General features: G+C 47.1%; 1 protein-coding gene across 2 annotated transcripts in view; it reads right to left on the bottom strand.

Annotated features, from left to right (window-relative positions):
- The window catches only part of LOC137546120 (uncharacterized), a 49,720-nt gene that overhangs the window by 20,620 nt on the left and 9,871 nt on the right, over positions 1–19,229 (bottom strand). For both annotated transcript variants that reach the window (XM_068268155.1, XM_068268156.1), the window contains exon 3: positions 17,202–17,381. In XM_068268155.1, coding sequence (XP_068124256.1) covers positions 17,202–17,381 — 180 coding nt within the window. The remainder of the gene's footprint in view (positions 1–17,201; positions 17,382–19,229) is intronic.

The following is a 19,229-nucleotide window of genomic DNA, read 5'->3' as shown; positions in this document are numbered from 1 at the left end:
GCCGTACTCGGGAGAAGTAGTACAATGTGTTTTGGGGTGTATTTTTACACATACCCATGCTGCATGGGAGAAATATCTCTGTAAATGGACAATTGTGTGTAAAAAAATCAAAAGATTGTCATTTGCAGAGGTATTTCTCCCACCCAGCATGGGTATGTGTAAAAATACACCCCAAAACACATTGTACTACTTCTCCCGAGTACGGCAATACCACATGTGTGGCACTTTTTTACACCCTAACTGCGCTAAAGGGCCCAAAGTCCAATGAGCACCTTTAGGCTTTCACAGGTCATTTTGCGGAATTTGATTTCCAGACTACTCCTCACGGTTTAGGGCCCCTAAAATGCCAGGGCAGTATAGGAACCCCACAAATGACCCCATTTTAGAAAGAAGACACCCCAAGGTATTCCGTTAGGAGTATGGTGAGTTCATAGAAAATTTTATTTTTTGTCACAAGTTAGCGGAAAATGACACTTTGTGAAAAAAACAATACAAATCAATTTTCCGCTAACTTTTGACAAAAAATAAAATCTTCTATGAACTCACCATACTCCTAACGGAATACCTTGGGGTGTCTTCTTTCTAAAATGGGGTCATTTGTGGGGTTCCTATACTGCCCTGGCATTTTAGGGGCCCTAAACCGTGAGGAGGAGTCTGGAAATCAAATTCCGCAAAATGACCTGTGAAATCCTAAAGGTACTCATTGGACTTTGGGCCCTTTAGCGCAGTTAGGGTGCAAAAAAGTGCCACACATGTGGTATCGCCGTACTCGGGAGAAGTAGTACAATGTGTTTTGGGGTGTATTTTTACACATACCCATGCTGGGTGGGAGAAATATCTCTGTAAATGGACAATTGTGTGTAAAAAAATCAAAAGATTGTCATTTGCAGAGGTATTTCTCCCACCCAGCATGGGTATGTGTAAAAATACACCCCAAAACACATTGTACTACTTCTCCCGAGTACGGCAATACCACATGTGTGGCACTTTTTTGCACCCTAACTGCGCTAAAGGGCCCAAAGTCCAATGAGCACCTTTAGGCTTTCACAGGTCATTTTGCGGAATTTGATTTCCAGACTACTCCTCACGGTTTAGGGCCCCTAAAATGCCAGGGCAGTATAGGAACCCCACAAATGACCCCATTTTAGAAAGAAGACACCCCAAGGTATTCCGTTAGGAGTATGGTGAGTTCATAGAAGATTTTATTTTTTGTCACAAGTTAGCGGAAAATGACACTTTGTGAAAAAAACAATACAAATCAATTTTCCGCTAACTTTTGACAAAAAATAAAATCTTCTATGAACTCACCATACTCCTAACGGAATACCTTGGGGTGTCTTCTTTCTAAAATGGGGTCATTTGTGGGGTTCCTATACTGCCCTGGCATTTTAGGGGCCCTAAACCGTGAGGAGGAGTCTGGAAATCAAATTCCGCAAAATGACCTGTGAAAGCCTAAAGGTACTCATTGGACTTTGGGCCCTTTAGCGCAGTTAGGGTGCAAAAAAGTGCCACACATGTGGTATCGCCGTACTCGGGAGAAGTAGTACAATGTGTTTTGGGGTGTATTTTTACACATACCCATGCTGGGTGGGAGAAATAACTCTGTAAATGGACAATTGTGTGTAAAAAAATCAAAAGTTTGTCATTTACAGAGGTATTTCTCCCACCCAGCATGGGTATGTGTAAAAATACACCCCAAAACACATTGTACTACTTCTCCCGAGTACGGCGATACCACATGTGTGGCACCTTTTTGCACCCTAACTGCGCTAAGGGGTCCAGAGTCCAATGAGTACCTTTAGGCTTTACAGGGGTGCTCAAAATTTAGCACCCCGCCCACTTGCCAGGACAGTTAACAAACCCCACAAATGACTCCATTTTGGAAAGAATACACAACAAGGTATTCCATGAGGGGAATGGTGAGGTCATTGAAAATTTTATTTTTTGTCACAAGTTAACGGAAAATGACACTTTGTTAAAAAAAAAATAAAAAAAAAAATTCTGCTAACTTGTGACAAAAACTAAAATCTTTTATGAACTCACCGTGCACCTCACATAATACTTTAGGGTGTCCTCTTTCCAAAATGGGGTCATTTGTGGAGTCTGTCCTGGCATTTTAGGGTCTCTGCAATCATTACATGTATGGCCAGTATTAGGAGTTTCTGCTATACTCCTTATATTGGGTATACAAGTAATGCACTCTGGGCTGAAAGGAAAAATGAACGGCAAACATACCTTGCTCCACATCAATGGCAGATCTTCCTCCACATCAATGGCAGTGATAACCTCAGGAGAGAGACACCCCGTGCCACCCTGCACTCAGGGTGAGCCACCAACTTATGTGACTGGGCCTCAGAACTTTAGTATACAGCATTATGCCTGTAGGATACAGCAATATGCCTGCCAATAGAGATGACTCTGTGTGGCATTAAAGCATCATCATAGGCCCAAATCACATATAAACTGGGGGTGTCCACACTCAAGGGAAATTCAAACATGCCGTCTTATATCGCCAACCCAGGACAGATCAGCAATATCAAGCATGGAAACCGATCCTTCTTCCCATTTTTATGCTTACCCGTTTGGTCTTCAAGCTTACCTCTCCTCTCCCTGCGACAATGTGCGAAAGACCACTGAGTGTGTGCCTACTCCTGTGTCTGGAGTTCCCTAGGTTCTAATAGTGTACCTGCTCGTGGTACCTCTCAAAACACGGCCCTACGCATAGACCAGGCTGGTCAGGACAGCGGGGACAATAATAAACGGTGTCACTCCTTGTTCCAGCCCTGCTGCAGACACGGCAACGTTTTCTTCGGATGCGTTGACCTGGGGCACACGGAAGCTGATAGGCGTAATGCCTTCCATGCAGTCGGCTAGTTGCATCTGGGGGGGGGGGCCTGGCACCTCCTGGATACAGGATGTCCATAATGATCTCTTCCTGAAATTGGAGGAAAGATCCAGTTCTCCCAGCCTTACTGTAGAGAACAAAGCTGTTGTAAACTGCCAATTGAATCAGATAAAAAGACACTTTCTTATACCAGCGTCTTGTTTTCCGGGTAACTAAATAGGGCGCTAACCTCTGGTCATTGAAGTCCACCCCTCCCATGTTGACATTATATTCGTGGACGACAAGGGGCTTTTCAATGACCGCAGTTGCCCGTTGAATTTGGACTGTCGTGTCTGTGTGAATGGTGGACAGAAAGTAAACGTCCCTCTTGTCCCTCCATTTCACCGCGAGCAGGTCTTCAGTACGCAAGGCGACCCTCTGCCCCCGTAAAAGTCTGGTGGTAACGAGCCGTTGGGGGAAGCCCTGGCGACTAGGCCGCGCAGTGCCACAGCATCGGATTCCTTCTAACTTTAAGTGCTGAAAGAGGGCCACACTTGTGTAATAATTGTCCACAAAAAGATGGTACCCCTTCTGGAACAAGGGTGACACCAAGTCCCACACAACCTTTTCACTGCTCCCCAGGTAGTCAGGGCATCCGACCGGCTCCAATTTTGAGTCTTTTCCCTCATAGACCCTAAAACGACATGTATAGCCTGTGGCCCTTTCACAGAGCTTATACAGTTTCACCCCATACCGGGCGCGCTTGCTTGGGATGTACTGTTTGATGCCAAGGCGCCATATAAGCATCTGCAAATGTTGATGACTGGTGGTCTATGAGGGGCCGAATTTTGTGGAGCCGGTCATAAGCAGGGTGGCCCTTTTCATGACAGGTTTTGTCGTCGTTGAAGTGCAGGAAGCGCAGGATGGACTCAAATCGTGTCCTGGACATGGCAGCAGGGTACAAGGGAACATGATTTACTGGGTTCGTAGACCAATACGACCGCAGTACATTCTGTTTCATTAGTCCCAAGTGAAGGATAAGGGCCAAAAAGATTTTAATGTCGGAAACTTGGACTGGTTTCCACCCGAAAGGCTGGGCATACATGCTCTCCGGGTGCTCGGTGATGAATTGTGGGGCTTTACGGTTGGTCTCAACCACAATTAAGTCCAAGAGAACCTGGGTGATGAACAGCTGCAAAAAGTCTAGGGCCGTTCCTAGATGAGCTGTCGCCACCTGGACTCCAGACTGGGCGGTGAAAGGGGGCACTACGGGTGCGGCGGAATCAGGGGATTGCCAATCTGGTTGTGCCAGCACCTCTGGGAGTCTATGGGTACTACGGGCCCGTCTTCTTGTTGGTGGCTGCGACGGGGGTACTACTGCACTTGCCACCGTACCAGTTTCAACTTCCATGCTGACGCTCACCACTTCGTCAGGGTCTACGGAAGCACTGGCACTAAGTCCAGGAGATGCTGCGCTGCTGGTGCCTGCCTCACCAAGAAAACTATCAACAGCGCTAGCACCACCCTGCTGCCCTTGAGGCGGATCCTGCGCCACCTGCGGTCTAACGACTTGGGGTCTGGTACGCCTGGCTCTAGCCGGGACCATAGCCCCGTCATCAGTATCGGTCAGGGAACCACTGCTTTCTACAGGTTCAAAATCGGACCCGGAAGATTCGACGGATGATTCTTCCCAAAAGAACTCATCCGACTGGTCCATGTACCTGTATACCTCGTCATCGGAAAGCCCCCTTCTTGCCATTTTGGATTGCTAAATTTATGGGGTTTTCCTCCGAGACTACCCAGAAAAAAAGAGCACCTACCTAGCAAAAAGGGAGTATTTGAGAGGTATTGGGGTTGGTGGGGAGTGGGGTCTCAGAGGCAATCAAACAATCACGGGACAATCAAATCCAATTACAGCACAATCGACTCCAATCACAGCACAAGCAGATCTGATGCACTCGGAAGGTGATGGGGGGAGGGTGGGATTGGGTGTGGCGGGAAGTGGGGTCTCAGGCAATCAAACAATCACGGGGCAATCGAAGCCGATCACGGGACAATCAAATACAATTACAGCACAATCGACTCCAATCACAGCACAAGCAAATCTGATGCACTCGGAAGGTGGTGGTTGGAGGTGGTGGGGGGTGGGGGGGTGGGGTTGGGTGTGGTGGGGGGGAGGGTGGGGTTGGGTGTGGCGGGAAGTGGGGTCTCAGGCAATCAAACAATCACGGGGCAATCGAAGCCGATCACGGGACAATCAAATACAATTACAGCACAATCGACTCCAATCACAGCCCAATCAAATCTGATGCACTCGGAAGGTGATGGGGGAGGGTGGGATTGGGTGTGGTGGGAAGTGGGGTCTCAGGCAATCAAACAATCACGGGGCAATCGAAGTCGATCACGGGACAATCAAATACAATTACAGCACAATCGACTCCAATCACAGCACAAGCAAATCTGATGCACTCGGAAGGTGGTGGTTGGAGGTGGGGGGGGGGGGGGGGTTGGGTGTGGTGGGGGGGAGGGTGGGGTTGGGTGTGGCGGGAAGTGGGGTCTCAGGCAATCAAACAATCACGGGGCAATCGAAGCCGATCACGGGACAATCAAATACAATTACACCACAATTGAATACAAGCGCAGCACAATCGAATACAAGCGCAGCACAGTCAAATACAATGCACTTGGACGGTGATTAGGGGGGGGGTCTGAGGGCGATTTGAGGGGATGGGGGGTTGATCAGGAGCCTGCACGGGGCAGACTGAGTCCTGATCTGATGAGAGGCAGACACAGGGGGTTACTGATCAAAGATCAGTTAGTGATTGCTGGGGAGGACAGATGTAAACAAACAGCAGGGGATGTAATCAGAAGGGGGGTACGAGGGCAATCGAGGGCCTGGGCAGGTGATCGGTTACCCCCGCGGGGCAGTTAGGGTCTGCTCTGATGGGTGGGGGTGCTGAGGGCTGATGGACAGGTGATAGACAGGTGATCAGAGGGGGATCAGAGGGGGATCAGAGGGTAATGTAGCTGTATACAAATGTATACAGTATACAGGGGGGTAGTCTGGGATGGGGTGTGGGGGTGATCTAAAGGTAGGGAGGGGGGATCAGGGGTGACTAGGAGGCAGTTAGGGACCTAAACTAAGGGGCAGCGTCGCTAGTTAGTGGCAGGTGGGGGGGGTGGGGGTTTTGCAGGGGTGCAAGGGTGCTGGGCAGGGGTCTGCTGGGGTGATCAGGGGGGGTATGAGGCCTGGGGTGGGTGATCAGGGAGGCTGTGGGCAAAATCAAGCTGCGTGCAGTGTCACTTACAAAGTGCTTCCTCCTCGCTGGTGGTCTCTGGAACAATGAGACCACGAGGCGAGGAGGAAGCACGTATAAGGCACTTTGTTTACCTAACAAAGTGCCTTATACATCCTGATTGGTGGATCCTGCGGATTCCTCCGCTCGCCGGCTCTGCTAAGTGGCCGGCGAGCGGAGACAAAATGCCCGTGCTTCGATCCCGGGCGGAGGATCGCGTCACGGATGACGCGATCGCTCCGCCCATGCCCTTAAATGGACTGCCGCCTCTGTGGGTGAGGCCGTCCTGCAGGGCTCCACTTCCCCGCCGCCCCTGTGTAGTGGGCGGTCGGGAAGTGGTTAAGGACCAGAGGGTGCTGGTCCAGCAAACCGCCGCTTCCTGACGAATCGCTGCAAGTTACCGTCACTCCCGCCGGACACGCCGCTCTGTCCCCACCGCAGGCTGCTCTCTCTGCCGTCGCTATGATGGCAGAGCGCTGTGCGCCGGTCAGGAGCCGCTTTCATTGGCTCCTGACCCTGTCAATCCATGTTAGCAAATAAATAAATAAGTGCCATCACTCTGCAGGTTATGAAAAATAGAAAAACCCTTTATTTGTGAAATTGACACGAAATGGGAAACCTTAAAACCAATTAAAAACTCTGGAGCGCTCCAAAAACAGACATACCGCAAACCCACTCTCAAACTGCCAGCCTCACAGGGGTACCGGTACCACCACTGAATAACTACCCTGCGGGAGGGGGGAGCAGAGCGGGGATGCAGACCGTCTGTGAAGTGTCAACTTCCTGCTGTAGGGAATCAATATGGCTGTGTAATAAAAGGTACTGACAAAGGGCAAGTGTGTAATCTTCACCCGCTGCCGCGGGACTTACCACTCTTCATCCAAATGTCGTCCTATAATTGTTGCTGTGCGCACAGAGGACACTGTAGATTTTTCGCCGGGCCTCAATCCGTAAGGAGAGGTATCCGGCCACATGAATCCAAGGGCAAGCCAGCAATGCCTCTATCCATGTAAGCCAATGGGAAAGGCTTACATGAAAGACAGGGCCAGGAGCCAATGAAAACGGCTCCTGCCCGGCTCACAGTGCTCTGCCGTCATAGAGGCGGCAGGGCATCACATTGCGGCAGGGGCAGAGCGGACCGAGCGACGTGGACGGGCTGGGGCGCGCGGTCAATGGGACGTAGAGTTTACGTCCGGTCAGGACCGCAGCGCCCCCTGCCCGATGTAGATTCATACTCGCTCGGTCCGAAAGTAGTTAAGGACCACTATACATATTAAGCGTCCTGTTGGCCCCTATTAATGGCAAACTGGGGTTTTAATACGACACTCGCAGATGCTGCCACTGTACATGCACCTGCGCGCTCCTGCCGAGACTGACACATCTGTGATTGGCACAGGCTGGCTTCATACTGCAGATTGGTGGTGCGGCGCGGCCACTGCACCGCCAAAAACAGGGGATTGCTGTGTTAGTACGTGGTAATCCCCGCCAGGCATCCAGCCAAGCAGGAAGTGACGCTCACTTCCTGTTGGGCATTTGATGTGCACAAAAGCATTTTGTTAAAATACGCTTCTGTGCATGCATGACGCAGAAACTTGCGGTGGTTTTTTTAAATGCACACGTGTTACCATAGACTTACTTGAATTACGGTACGACACAGATCGCCGCAGAAGCTGTGCATGGGTAATGAAGGTATGGCGTGCGTTACGGCACTTCTGGCACAGCATACCGCAATGTGGTGAGTGTGAACTCCCATAAAGAATTTACTGCACCACCTCAGTGTGAAAGGGCCCCCAGGTAACACATGTTCCTGTTCACCAAACAAAGTTCCTGTGAGGGAATGATCATGGCTGCAATGAGAAGCCCATGATCTTTCTTGTAACAACTACACTGCCTGTGTACTTTGAACTTTGTTCAGAGCAGACAAAATATTGTGTGTGGGCATATATCTAGTGGTAACAAAAAAAAAAAAACCTTTTAAAATACACATTTTACACTATAAATACTTTATAAATTAAAATAGATGAATCCCTTCTCCTCCCCCCACCTCCCATAGTTGCTAAAATAAAATCCATGTAAAAAAAAATAAAGTGACAGCATTTTAAAAGAAATATGTAAATAGTAACATTAGGAACTCAATCTGGTGTTGGAGAGAGAGGAGAGATAGACCCATATTAGTTGTTTCAACATAAAACAATAGTCTTTTTAAAGACTGTATATAAACCAAAAAAGTCTTTTTAAAGACTGTGTGAGATAGTTAGATTGGTGTGAGCTATATTAGTAGTAGTAGTAGCTAGCTATGTGTATTTGTGAGAGAGTGACAGACAGATTGTAAGTGTGAGTGATAGAGTGTAGCGTAGTGTGTTAGTAGTTGCTGTGTGGAGAGAGGGTTAAGCTGGCCACTAACGGTCCAATTTCTAGCGAAAAATCATTTGAGCGATCAGAAATTCTGATCGGATTGGTTGTAAATAATCTCCATTGGTGGACACAATCGATTATGAACGAGTGAAAAAAATGTCGCCCGAATTAATTTTCGTCGAACGAAAATTTGGATTTTCTTGGTGGTCGTGATAGATAGGAAGCAACGATTGGTTAGTTGATGGTGTAGTGAACGATCTTTCATCCGATCAGAATTTCTGATCACTCGAACGATTTTTCGCTAGAAATTGGACCGTTAGTGGCCACCTTTAGACAGAACCAGCCAAGCTTAGTTGAGTGTAGTGCAAGTTTTTTTTGTTTTGTAAGTTCATTTTGTTTGTTTTTGTTTTCTTCATTTTGTTTTTTTTGATGTATTTTCTTTATTTCACCCCCTTACTTTATCTGTTCTGTCGCTCATACCCCTTCCCCAATAAAGTTTGTGGCCCCAAAACAATGGAGCGAGAGCATCAGCAATTTCCTGCCACTCCTAAAAGAAAATGGAGTGATGGTGGTGTTGGTGGATCACGTGAAGTACGTGATCAGGTTGAGGGTGGCAGCAGCAGGAAGCGCTCCCCCCTGGTCAGAGATCTCTTCCCCGTGTTTGCACGCAGGAAAACATTGACAGAGCAGCAGGCGAAGAGAGTTGTCGAATCCTCCAGAAGTAAAGCACAACTACGTCGATGAGAGAGATGTGCAGAAGGATTGGGAGAGGGCATTGGAGGAGTTAATGGGACCAAGCTCCCAAGAAGTGGTGGGTTCTGTGGTGACAGAAATGGCCCCTGTGTTTTCTTCATCCAGTGTCACCAGTCAACATCACCACCAGTCAACTACAGAGGTGTTTGGTGGCCAGGTGCAGGGTCTAGAAGAGTCACTTATGGGTTCCAGTGATTTGGTTGAACTGGATATTTTGGATGATGAGGCGGCTGATCCAACATGGTCGCCATCTGGTGGGTTAGGCACTAGCAGGCGTAAGCAGCATGGAGAAACAGAGCAGATGGTTGGCCAGCAGCCTGCAAGTGCTTTCCCGTCAGTACCCAGCAGTCCAATGCTGAGCATGGACATGCTAGAACAGGTCGCACCACTGCTCCACTTGCACGCACGTCCCCATCATGGAATTTTACTGTTTTGGAAGAGGATGAATCCAGGGTACTCTGTTCTGTGTGCCGTAAATCGGTGAGCAGAGGCAAATCGGGCACCGGGTTTGGCACTTCAGGGCTGATAAGCCATCTGCGCAACCACCACAGACGTGAGTTCGAATATGTAAAAAATTACAATAAGATGGGTGAAGGAAAAGCAGCAGCACCAGGCCCCTCCTCTTCTTTTTCTACTTGTCCTGTCCCATTCCAGTTCAAATCCCTCTGCATGCCAGGCTGGAAGAGGACTCCAGACCTCGGCAAGCACCTCATCACCCTTGTTGGTTTCCAGTGTCCAGAGTCACCAGTGCTCCAGTGTCAGGCCTCTGTGCCAGAAATGTTGCAGAGGAAGCGGATGCTCCCTGCAAGCGATCCGTTTGTTGTTAAAAATAATGCGCTCCTGGCAAGGCTGTTGGGCCAACAGCTGCTGCCTTAACAGTTTTGGACTGTGCCCCCTTCCGCAGACTGATGAACAGTGTTGCTCCACAATGGCGTATCCCCAGCCGCCATTATTTTGCCAGGAATGCTATCCCTGCCCTTCACCAGCACATTGTGGAGTGTGTCGGCTGGTCTATGGTTCACGCTGTCGGTGCCAAGCAGTGCTGAAACTGGAATCCATTGACAAGAACAGGCAAACCGGATTGTAATCCTTGCAGCCTTACAGGATCAGATTCGGCAGTGGCTGACCCCCCGAAAACTGGAGACAGGTGTAGTGGTGTCTGAAAATGGTGCCATCATGCTGGCCACCATTTCGCAAGGTGGCTACACTCATTTACCTTGCTTGGCCCATGTCTTCAACCTTGTAGTGCATAAATTTTTACGCAATTTTGATGGGTTGAAGGACGCTGTGGCCTCAGCACGGAAAGTGTCAGCCCACATCCGTCGCTCTGCAACCGCCACCGCGGCCTTGAAACTGCTGCAGCGCCGCCATAGCCTGCCGCAGCACAGGCTTATTTCCGATGGTCCGACGCCATGGAACTCCACCCTCCACATGCTGGAGAGGTTGTGGGAGCAGCGAGTGGCGTTCAGGCTATACCTGTCTCAGACATCTTCCTTCAGAACAGGGCCAATGGACTACATTACTGGGGACCAGTGGCAGCTGATTGGACAGGTGTGCAAAGTGTTGGAGCCGTTTGAGCAGGCAACAAAAGTGGTCAGTGAGGGGCACTGCAGCATATCAGAAGTGCTCCCTCTTGCCTTCATGCTGGACAAGGCTCTTGACAAACTGCTCGAACAGGGGGAGGAAGCCCTAGCCCTACTGAACAGTGGTGATCACGAGTCAAGTGGGGGAGTGAGTGAGCATGCTCAAGTCCTGGATGAGGAGGCAGAGCTTGTGGAAGTAGAAGAGCCCATTGTCCGGGGGTGGGAAGAAGATGGTGATGATGTGGAGCTGGAGCATGACGACAGTTCTGACAGCCAGGAAGACCAGGAAGAGGTGATTAATGGCAGACATCTCTTCCCTATGGCTGCCCATATGCTCCAGTGCCTCCGTAAGGACCCCCGGATTAAAACTCTAAAATCAAGGCTCGACATGTGGGTGGCCAACATCTTAAATCCCCAGTGCAAGGGGAAAATGTGGCAGATCATACCCCCCCCTCCTCAGCAGACGCCAGGATGAGCCAGATCCGGGATGCCCTTCTTCGTTGGGTAGAAGATGCGTTTCCTGCACCTGTATCCCGGGCCCAAGCTACCAAGCCTCATACTCAGCAAAGGTCTTGTGGTCCCACTCCCCGCAGCAGCACCAATAGCCAATCTGTGAACCTGCTGAGTATGTTGAAGGAATTTTATCAGCCAATGCCAGATACTCCTTCTAGCAGCAGCACCACCAGCGGACAAAGTGGTCACCGCCAGCAGCTGGCCCGTATGGTGAATGATTACTTGGGGTCGGCCAGTGCTCCAGACAATATGGAGACTAATGATGACCCCATGGACTATTGGACAAAACAACTGGACACCTGGCCTGAACTCGCTTAGTATGCACTGGAGGTTATGGCAGACATTTGCGCAGGGCGCTGCCAGTGTTCTTTCGGAACGAGTATTTAGTGCTGAAGGTGGGGTGGTCACCGACCAATGGACCCGTCTGTCCACAGACAATGTGGACATACTAACGTTCATAAAAATGAACGAGCCCTGGATCAGTGACAATTACAAGGCCCCTCTCACTGACTAAATTACAATGTGCTGTTTTTCAAGCCTCAAAGGCTCTCCCTCTCAAACTCTGCTGCCTATCACTACCATCGCATATTTTTGCATTCTAAGATAAGAAAAAAATTCTGTTTTTACAGCAATCTGACGTAATATCACTAACCCTATGCTTTTGGCCAACGACTACACCTGCAGCTTTAAAAAAAAAAAAATTATAATGACCGCCGTGGAACCCCCTCTAGGTCCCATGGCCTACGACAACTCCTGCTGCTCCCCCCCAAAATTGTGATGACCGCCGTGGAACCACCTCTAGGTCCCATGGCCTACAACAACTCCTGCTGCTTCCAAAAAAATTGTAATGACCGCAATGGAACCCCCTCTAGGTCCCATGGCCTACGACAAATCCTGCTACTCCCAAAAAAATTGTGATGACCGCCGTGGAACCCCCTCTAGGTCCCATGGCCTACGACAACTCCTGCTGCTCCCCCCAAAAACATTGTGGTGACCACCGTGGACCCACCTCTAGGTCCCATGGCCTACGACAACTCCTGCTGCTCCAAAAAAAAATTGTGATGACCGCCATGGAACCACCTCTAGGTCCCATGGCCTATGACAACTCCTGCTGCTCAAAAAAAAAAAAAAGGCGTTAGAGAAAGGCAGGGTGGGTTATGGGTGTTATAAGCCTATCTGAGTGGTGTGCGTGTAGCATGGGTGAAAGTCCTTGCTTTTCTGCTTATTGCTATAAGTCTATTTTGAGTGGATGTGCGTATAGTATGGGTGAAAGTCCCCGCTTTTTGTTTGTTTGTTTTTTTTGCTTATTGTTTTCTGCTTATTTGTTTCTGTTTGGATTTTATTGAGATTTAAAATTAAAAGCAAAGCAAACTATGATGCATATTCCTTCCCAACATCAGGAGGTTTCTGATAAAGCTTGTTCTTTGGTTGGGATAAAGCGCTTAGGCGCGGCTGATTGTTTGCGAAAATTTTAAAAAAAATGTATTTCAATGGGATGGTGCACACTAGAGGTTTGAGGTTTTTAGCAAACCGCAAACGTGGGTTCTGCAGCACTTTTGCAGTTTGCAGAAGCGTTTCTGCCTCAATGTAAAGTATAAGGGCTCTTTCACACTAGAGGCTGCGGTAGAAAAGGCTGAAAGTCAGCCTTTTGCTTAACGCCAATACATAGCGTTTTCAAAGCGTTTTACAGCTCATATGAAAACGTCCTTTTTTTTTTTCTATAAAAATAAGTGAACAAGTCAGCTGTAAAATGCTTTGAAAACGCTTTGAAAATGCTGAAGTTGGCGTTTCCCATTGACTATCATTGAAACGCCAACAGCCAACTTCGGCTGTAAACAGCCCTGAAAAAGCTCCTGGGAGCGTTGAAACGCAACGCTCCAAAATGCCGAGTTAGATGTGAAAGGTAAAATGAAAGTCTATGGACTTTCATTTTACCTTAGAAAACGCCAACTTCGGCTGTGGCGTTAAAACGCCGAAAAAGTCCTCTGGTGTGAAAGGGCCCTTAGAAAACGCCAACTTCGGCTATGGCGTTAAAACGCCGATAAAGTCCTCTGGTGTGAAAGGGCCCTAAGAAAAGCTCAAACTGCTAGATCAGAGCTGTTTTCCGGGCGTTTTTGTTACATTAGCTCAGTAACAGCTTCACTGTAACAATATTTGTAATCTGCTACACAAAAACGTCTCTAAACATGCCTAGAATGGCTCAGAAATCTGCTTCAGGCCCAGTGCACACCGATCGGTTTTAGCAGCGATCCGCCAACCGCATCCGCCTGTGAAAACACTTGGCTAATGTATTTCAATGGCATGGTGCACACCAGCGGTTTGAGGTTTTTAGCAAACCGCTAACGTGCCTCCTGCTGCACGCTTGCGGTTTGCAGAAGCGTTTCTGCCTCAATGTAAAGTATAGGAAAAACACAAACCGCTCTGGAAAATGCTACATCAGAGCGGTTTTCCAGGCGTTTGTTACAGAAGCTGTTCAGTAACCGCTTTTACTGTAACAAGATTTGTAATCTGCTACACAAAAACGCTCCCAAAACGCTAGGCATGTTTAGAGAACGTCTCTAAACATGCCTAGAATCGCTCTGAAATCTGCTCCAAAAACCGCTAGCGTTTTGCAGATCTGCTAGAGGTTTTTGGTGTGCACTGGGCCTTTGGCTGAAAAACTGCATAAAAGTCCCAGCTTTGTATGGATTTGCTAGTTTGATGCTTTTCTTTTCCATTGGTTTCCTCTATTTTGGTTTATTCAAACAGATCTCTGGTCAAATATAGTATAAAAGTCAAACTGAATAAACTCTTTGTGCATGGATTAAAAAGTGGATCTGAGACAAACTTTTGCTGCCCTAATTTTTCTGCCCGATACATATAGTTTATTGGGCATTCTTCCCCCCAAATGCTTTTTTTTAATGGCTGCTTTGATTTTATCATAGAAATAAGAAATAATCAAATATTGTTGAAGTGGTTTGCAGCTAGATTTACTGTGTAAACCATCTAAACTTTAGATAAGATATAGGCAAGTTACTTGCTATAGTTAGTTTTTCATCTCGGATCCGCTTTAAGACTGTAGACACACTTAGTTCACATCTGAGCGTTTTGCCGGCGATTTCGGCAAAACGCTTAAGCGCTAGTGCTTTTTAAAGCACTAGTGCCATAATACCCTATGGGCCCATTCTCACTTGTGCGATTTGCGTTAATCGCCAAATGCAAATTTTTATCCTGCACCATTTTCAGGCGTTTTCCTGACTGGAAAAAAAATAGGCAAGTGTGAATGGCGATTTTTTTTTTTGCGTTAATCGCCAAAAAACATCAGAGCAAAACGCTAGCAAAAGCGCTAGTGTTTTGCAAGTGTGAATGGGTGGTGGCTGGATAGTGTCATGGTTAAAGGCTCTGCCTCTGGCAAAGGAGACCAGAGTTTGAATCTCGGCTCTGCCTGTTCAGTAAGCCAGCACCTATTCAGTAGGAGACCTTGGGCAAGACTCCCTAACACTGCTGCTGCCTATAGAGTCCGCCCTAGTGGCTGCAGCTCTGGCGCTTTGAGTCCGCCAGGAGAAAAGCGCGATATAAATTTTCTGTGTCTGTCTGTGTTCTAAGACACATTATAAACGCTTTCAAAAGTAAACTAAGTTTTTTTTTGTTTGTTTTTTTTAAATGCTCCCATTGACTTGCATTAAAATCCCAGTAAAATTGCTGCAATCATGATTTTATCACAATTTTAATGCAAGTCAATGGGAGCATTTTTTAAAAGAAATGCTCAGAAAGTGCTGATGTTCAGAAAGCACTTATAGTGTGCCTACAGCCTTGGTAATATTGAAGGAAAAACAATCAACACCCTTGTCACCTATATGAAGAAAATTACTGAAATTACAAAGTATTTCCTTTTTTCATTCATTTTTAATTTATTAAAGAAGTTGCGGGGTGAAAATAAACATGTAGTTTTACTTACCTGGGGCTTCTTCCAGCCTCTAGAAGTCATTTATATCCCTCTCCACAGCTCCAGTCTTCTCCGGAGTCCTGCTGTCAGCCTCTGAAGAACTGGTGACCCCCGATGGGTCGGCATCTTCTGCACGGGTGTGTGCCTGCCCCACCCAAGAATGTGCTCATATCACTGGGAGTGCTCCAGATGATGCGGGGGCACACAGACACACACACAGACACACACACACACACACACAGTACACTCACACACACACACACACACAACACACACACGTGTATGCGATCTCCAGAGGCACTGGGCCACGCGCTATGTGCACTGCAGCTACAAACTGCAGGCACAAAGTTTGTCGATTTAATCTGATTCATCCCGGGGTTTAAGGTTAGGCGCCCGTGGGGGGTAGTTGTTAAGGTTAGTTGCCCGGGGGGTGTTTAAAGAGGAACTCCAGTGAAAATAATGTAATAAAAAAAAGTGCTTCATTTTTACAATAATTATGTATAAATGATTTAGTCAGTGTTTGCCCATTGTAAAATCTTTTAAATCCCTGATTTACATTCTGACATTTATTACATGGTGACAGTTTTACTGTTGGCAGGTGATGTAGCTGCTGCATGTTTTTTTGGCAGTTGGAAACAGCTGTAAAAAGCTATTTCCCACAATGCAGCAAGGTTCACAGACAGGAAACTGCCAAGAGTACGTACTCCGTTTCTTGTGGGAGGGGTTTCACCACAATATCAGTCTTACAGTGCCCCCTGAGGGTCTGTTTGTCAAAAGGAATAGATTTCTTATGTAAAAGGGGGTATCAGCTACCGATTGGGATCAAGTACAATTCTTGGTCGGAGTTTCTCTTTAAGGGGGGTTAAGGTTAGGTGCCCACCAGGGTGGGGTTAGGCAACACCATGGGAATGTTCTGTGTGAGCGTAGGGAAAGGTTAGGTCATAGTAAAATATTGGTAAATATTACGGATATTTTACTATATGAATGAAATCTACTACGCTATCCTGCACCATTTTAAAATATATGCAGTGCTGTTATATTTACAGAGTCCTTGATGTCTCTGGTATGTTGTTCTTGCCGGGAGCCCTCCGCTCTAGGCTGACATTCTGAGGCTACTGATCGTGTCATGCATCAGGAGCCAGAAGCATATAGCATAGTGCCCAGGGCTCATGGCAAGAAGAGCAGGCCGAAGACAGTGTGGACTCTAAATATAATAGCACACCCGGTGTTATGCTGGGAATACACGTTTCGTTTTTGCCTTCGTTTTAGCCTTCGTTTCGATTGTGCCTTTTGTCCTTTTCGATCCCGAAATAATCGATCGTACGGTTAATATCACCACCCACGGTTTCGTTTTTTTTTTTTCGATTCTGATGGTTTCGTTTTTCCAATGATCGAAGGCTGCAAAGAAACGAAACGTAGTACAGGGACGGATGGCATAAACGAATATATAATCGATCTGAACAGCCATCAAGCCTACCAATGGTTCGATTAGATGGATAAAGAGAGATAATATCAAAGATGTTCGATCACTAGTCGTTCGTTTTTGGGGTCTATTAATCGAAACTATAATGAGATTATGACTATTTTCACATACGTTTTCAACACTCGATTCGTTTAGCAAACGAATCGAAGGCTAAAACGAAGGCAAAAACGAAACGTGTATTCCCAGCATTACTCTGCACTAGAGGGAGGAGTACAAAATATTGGAAAGGAGGAAAAGCGGGCACCTATTCGTCGTCCCCCCCACGATCGTGGAGACCACAGCGGCTATTGTTATGCCACCGGGTGCATGAGTGACTGTTCCTTCTATTGATAAGTCTGACTCCTTACAATCTTCTTATGCCAAATCCCCTTTTTTCTTTTACCAATATTGTACAGTTTATGTAAACACAAAAATAACACCAACAGATAAGTTGTTAGGAAAAATGATTATTGCTATAATATAATATTACCTGGCCTGGATGCTGATTGGTTATTCTGATGAGAGCATGCACTGCATCCTCTTCTTGTAAGTGCTCCAGTCCTGGGCTGCTTGAGTCCGCTGCATCACCCAGTCCATCACCTCCAAAATGGGCATAATCTGGATTGTTTCCTCCTAAAATTGACTGAGATGCGCCACGGAACACGGGTATCTGGTGGTTACAGATTAGTCAGTCCCTCACTATTCCACCATCAGCACAGATGTATCCTGTCCTACTCTCTACTTTATAGTTTCCCATACAGCGGACCTGAACTAACAACTCCCTCTCTGCTCTAAAAGATAAACAGCATAATAACATTTAAAGAAAAACATTTCTTTGTTGCAGCTGATAGAAATCCTGCACCATGTGTCTACTTCCTGCTTCTATGGAAGCAGACAAAGGGTTTACAAATTACAAAGGGTTTAATCTGCTTTACAAATTAGCTGCTCTGCCAAGGCATCCAGCTGGCACAACTGAGAGATCAAATTACACTTGTGGATAGTCACAGAGGAGGGGGAATTAGACAGGCTGAACTCTCTAAATACAGGGATCATTTCTCTATGTTTTTCTTCTGTCCTGTGAAAGACTTCCAATCCACTTTAGCTATAAAGGTTACGCACACTAATAATTTAGTTTATCTTTGAAATCAAAGTGAGGTAAAATTCTAGTATGTTATTGTAATACATAGTGAAAGGGAAAATAGTGTTGATAGGATGGATGGTGACTGGTGCATCAATAGTTATTAAGCATAGACACAAATTATGTCTGATAATATGGCAGCAGATGTGGCAGTCACTGGCAGTTCCAGAAAGAAGCTCTAGTCTGTAGCATTCCACAGTTCCAGAAAAATATTATTTGAGGCAGAAGCGCTGTGTGATGCCTACACGCAAAAAGGGGGCCCGAAAATTTGGCCAGCTGAAATATTGACTAGTAGAATATCTGTAAATTTACAGATATTCTACTATTATGAAGTGCAAATTACAATAATAAATTATCTGTAAACAATATTGATATTTTACTACAGCTAAACTCAACCCTATTCTCAAACAGAACACTCCCACTACCGATGCCCAACCCTAACTACCCCCCCTCTAGTGCCTAATCCTAACCACCACACCATCCGGTGCCTAATCCTAACCACTCCCCCTCCGATGCCTAACCTTAACCCCACCATCAACCCCCACACTTCACACCTAACTTTAACTGTCCCCCCTAAGATGCCTGTCCTTAACCACACCCCTGCATGTCTCCCGCCGCCTCCGTGCACTGTCCTTCATCCAAACATGTGCCCCACGTGGTTGCCGGAAGTAACGCGAGTGTGTGTAACGTCACATACGTGCCCGTGTTACTTCGGCAACCAAACCACATGGGGTGCATGTATGGCCGAAGGACAGAGCCGGGAGGCAGCGGAGGACAAGCGGTAGCCACAGTCAGACAGGTGATATGTAGTGCACGGGGGGTGGGGGGGGGGGGGGGGGGAGTGTTACATTGAACATTAGGGGGACAGCGGAGAGGTGGAAGATGCGGCATCACAAGGCTGATTGCGGATCAATTTCAGTATGAAACTGATCGGGGATCGGCCCGCGGTGTATGGGCAGCCAACAGCTCTCTCTCTAATCAGATTCCAATGGAGCTCTCTCCATTGGAATCTGATTAGAGAGAGAGCTGTTGGCTGCCCATACACCATGGGCCGATCCCCGATCAGTTTCATACTGAAATTGATTGTCTCTTGGTTGAATCTACCCATCATCGGTAGATGTATGGCTACCTTGACTATATTATTTATAATCAGGGCCCTGTGTATAGGATACTGTAACTGGTGTAATTTCAGTGTTGGCATTTCTTTTTACCACTACTATTGAAATTGCTGTTACATTTGTTTATTTACAAGTAACATTGCTACAAAACTCATTATTGATAGGATTGGTTTGGACTGGTATGGGAGAGGTCCATGGGAGAAGTGATGGGCCACACCACTCTTCACAATGGTTAATCTCATTGAAGCTTGTAAAGGGAAAG

The sequence above is a fragment of the Hyperolius riggenbachi genome, chromosome 2 (genome assembly GCF_040937935.1).
Source record: "Hyperolius riggenbachi isolate aHypRig1 chromosome 2, aHypRig1.pri, whole genome shotgun sequence".
NCBI lineage: Eukaryota > Metazoa > Chordata > Amphibia > Anura > Hyperoliidae > Hyperolius > Hyperolius riggenbachi.
Note: the sequence above shows the minus strand (reverse complement) of the source record. Positions and strands in the feature narration are given on the sequence as shown.